Below are 3,000 nucleotides of genomic sequence, written 5' to 3' on the forward strand. Positions count from 1 at the left end.
ATGCATAACAACCGAATGTACAACAGTGTATGCCTGTTTCCGCTCTGAATATATGGACATTGTAACAACAAATGAAGGAGTACAGCACATTTATGATTTAGGTTTTTTCGTTTGTCTGTTTCTTTTCCTTTTTGTCTCCATTTTTCTTTTTAACTTTTCTCTTTCTACTTCGATTAAGCCTCTTTCACCCAGAAGTTGTATCAATCAATTTTTTTTCTGTGAACATTATACATATTCATATAACTGTTGGTTTGATATTAATTGTTAGGGGATTATTTGTATTCATTCCCTTTTTGTATCAAATCAAATAAAATTATATATATATATATATATATTTCATGAATTGTGAACATTCAAACCGTGGTGGGCAGGTGCTATGGTTTAGTGTGACATGTGAACCGGGTAGGACGATTTGATGTCATGATGAACAAGCCATGTGAGAACGGTATGGCAGCCACAGTGGGCGTCACTGACCATGTGAACCGGGTCACGGAGGGAGGAGGCCATTGAGAGGACCTGGCCCAGGGCCCTCCAAAATCCAGAGCGGGGAATGCCACCTGAACCACTTGTCCTGGTTCTTTCGTATTTCCAATGTACAGTTCCAAATCAGCCATGCATTGCTCATTGATGGTACCAGGACATGATATGCGCATTTAATGGAACTTGAGCCGGCTTCCCTTTCATGAACTGGCCGAGTGTTTTGACCCCAGAGCGAAAACTCACCACTTCCTCCTCCTCTTCCAAACAGGAGTCGTCCCATTGCTGCTGGCCACGCACTGCAGACTCGTGTCCGGGAGAGCGCTGCTGCGGAACAAACGCAGCCCCATGTGCCACAACGTCCGCCCGTGCAGAGATCAGGTCCTGGATCAGATCCACTGCCAAGTGGCACGCCTGAACATGTCAGCCGAGGAGCTCTTCGAGGTCTACGTAAGTGTTGATGCGGATATTTGTGCACACGAGCACACAGATTGTGGCTTCACAAGCAGTGGTGTGGCCGGGTCATTTTAGACTCTGGGCCTAATACCCTTACCGAGGGACAGGGGTTTTAAATGGCCATGTTGTACTACTTCAGTTTTATTTATTATTGTATTTATATCCTGCCTTTTTTTCCTGCAAGGAACCCAAGGCGGTGTACATAATCCTCCTCCTCTCCACTTTATCCTCACAACAACAACCCTGTGAGGTGGGTTGAGCTGAGGGTCTGTGACTGGCCCAAAGTCACCCAGTGGGGACTAGAACCTGGATCTCCCGATTCCCAGTCGAACACTCTAGCCGCTACACCATATTGGCTCTTCAATTGTGGAGCACACAACAAATGTTAACCCTTTACCCCTGCCAAAGAAAATCCCTCTTTGCTAACCCTTATTAAAAGAGAGGGTGCTGTTGCACCAGGTCCTGCTTTGTCGGTCCTTGGTGGACGGCTGGTCGGCCCCTGTGTGAACAGAGTGCTGGACTTGACGGACCCTTGGTCTGATCCAGCCTTAGGGCATTTCTTACATTCTTAAGTCAGGGGCCAGGCTTGTAAGGAAGTGCAGGAACGAGGTGGGAACACAGAGCTGGTTCCTGATTCTGTAAACCAGGGATGTGCTAAGCCAGACCCGAAGACCAAATCTATCCAGGGGCCAAATCCATCCAGCCTGAACTTCCAATCCAACCTCCCAAGGGTTCCCCAGATGGCCACGCCCCTTTCCCCTGGCCCAACCCCTTCCCCTCTGACAGTTGGATAGTTTCTCCACTTTTGTGTAAACAACAACAACAACAACAACAACTTGGCCCAAGAAGTACAGGGCAGAGGTTAGGGTTTGAGATCCAAAACACCAAGAACGTTCTTTTGAACCAAAAGGAAAGCCGGTGCTGGAAGGCAGCCCTTTGCTTTGCAACATGCCAGTATAACTTCTCCTACTGTGGGTTCTATGGGGCTTAATTAGAACAAACTTGCAAAGAATATATATATATATATATATATATATATATATATATATATATCTTTAACAAAACATGTCTTTACTAAACATTCAAACACAGAAATATGCCACAGTCTGTCCTCACCCCACGAAAAATAATAATTTTCACAAAATCTTAAGGAATAAAAAGAAAATCAGGAGTGACAGGGAGCCCAGTGAGGGCCAAGGCAAGTCTCCATAGGCACAACGGCGTGGATGGACGCCACCGTTGGAGACATCCCAGCAAATCCCAGCAGGCATGCAATGGTGGTTAACATTGGAACATGCAATGGCAGTTAACATTTGACCCTTTCGTCTCCCATGCCTGCCAAAATCCAAAATCCACCTAAGGAGGACAATACGTTTCAAGCCGTTGGCTTAGAATCATAGAATAGCGGAGTTGGAAGGGGCCTACAAGGCCATCGAGTCCAACCCCCTGCCCAATGCGGGAATCCACCCTAAAGCATCCCTGACCGATGGCAGTCCAGCTGCCTCTTGAAGGCCTCTAGTGTGGGAGAGCCCACCGCCTCCCTAGGTCACTCCCTTGGCATTTTGAGAGACGATGTCGTCATCTGGCGGCATTCGTTATGGTGCTGAATTTTGCTCCCTCTTTCTCTTTGAACAGCTGAAACACCAGGGTCACCCCTTCTGCCACAAGGAGCTGGATAGGTTTTGTCCGCCTGACCAAACGTTCCCCTCCTTCGACAATAAGACAAGCGAGGAAAAAGACAGGCTGGTATCCCTTTACAAGATCTTTATCTATTTCAACACCTCCCTGGGCAACATCACCAGAGACCAGAAAGTATTTGGCAAAGACAGGGAGGAGGTGCTGAGGCAACTGAGTAACACCACCAACACGACACGGGGCCTCCTGTCCAATCTCACCTGCCTGCTGTGCTCCAAGTACAAAGTCAAGCATGTGGACGTGGTTTACAGCAACAGCTCCAGCACGGATAAATTCTTGCAGAAAAAGCAGGGCTGCGAGGAGCTGAGAAGGTATAAAAAAGTCATCTCACAAGCAGCCGTCAGCATGGGCAATTGCCGGAGGCAACTGTGA

The 3,000-nt window shown here is 47.5% G+C and overlaps 1 protein-coding gene across 1 annotated transcript; it reads left to right on the plus strand.

Moving 5' to 3' along the window:
• Positions 1 to 423: 423 nt before the first annotated feature.
• LIF (LIF interleukin 6 family cytokine) lies at positions 424 to 3,000 on the plus strand. The gene is made up of 3 exons (XM_063144360.1): positions 424 to 445; positions 749 to 927; positions 2,569 to 3,000. The coding sequence occupies exons 1-3, from the start codon at positions 424 to 426 to the stop codon at positions 2,998 to 3,000; spliced, it is 633 nt and encodes a 210-aa protein (XP_063000430.1).

Source organism: Elgaria multicarinata, chromosome 18 (genome assembly GCF_023053635.1).
Source record: "Elgaria multicarinata webbii isolate HBS135686 ecotype San Diego chromosome 18, rElgMul1.1.pri, whole genome shotgun sequence".
NCBI lineage: Eukaryota > Metazoa > Chordata > Lepidosauria > Squamata > Anguidae > Elgaria > Elgaria multicarinata.

Excerpts from the sequence above, each read along its gene's own strand:
- LIF (XM_063144360.1), top strand. The coding sequence starts at position 424 with ATGAACAAGCCATGTGAGAACG. Across the intron at positions 446-748 it reads GAACAAGCCATGTGAGAACG|GAGTCGTCCCATTGCTGCTG; the intron begins GTATGGCAGCCA and ends TCTTCCAAACAG. Across the intron at positions 928-2,568 it reads AGGAGCTCTTCGAGGTCTAC|CTGAAACACCAGGGTCACCC; the intron begins GTAAGTGTTGAT and ends CTCTTTGAACAG.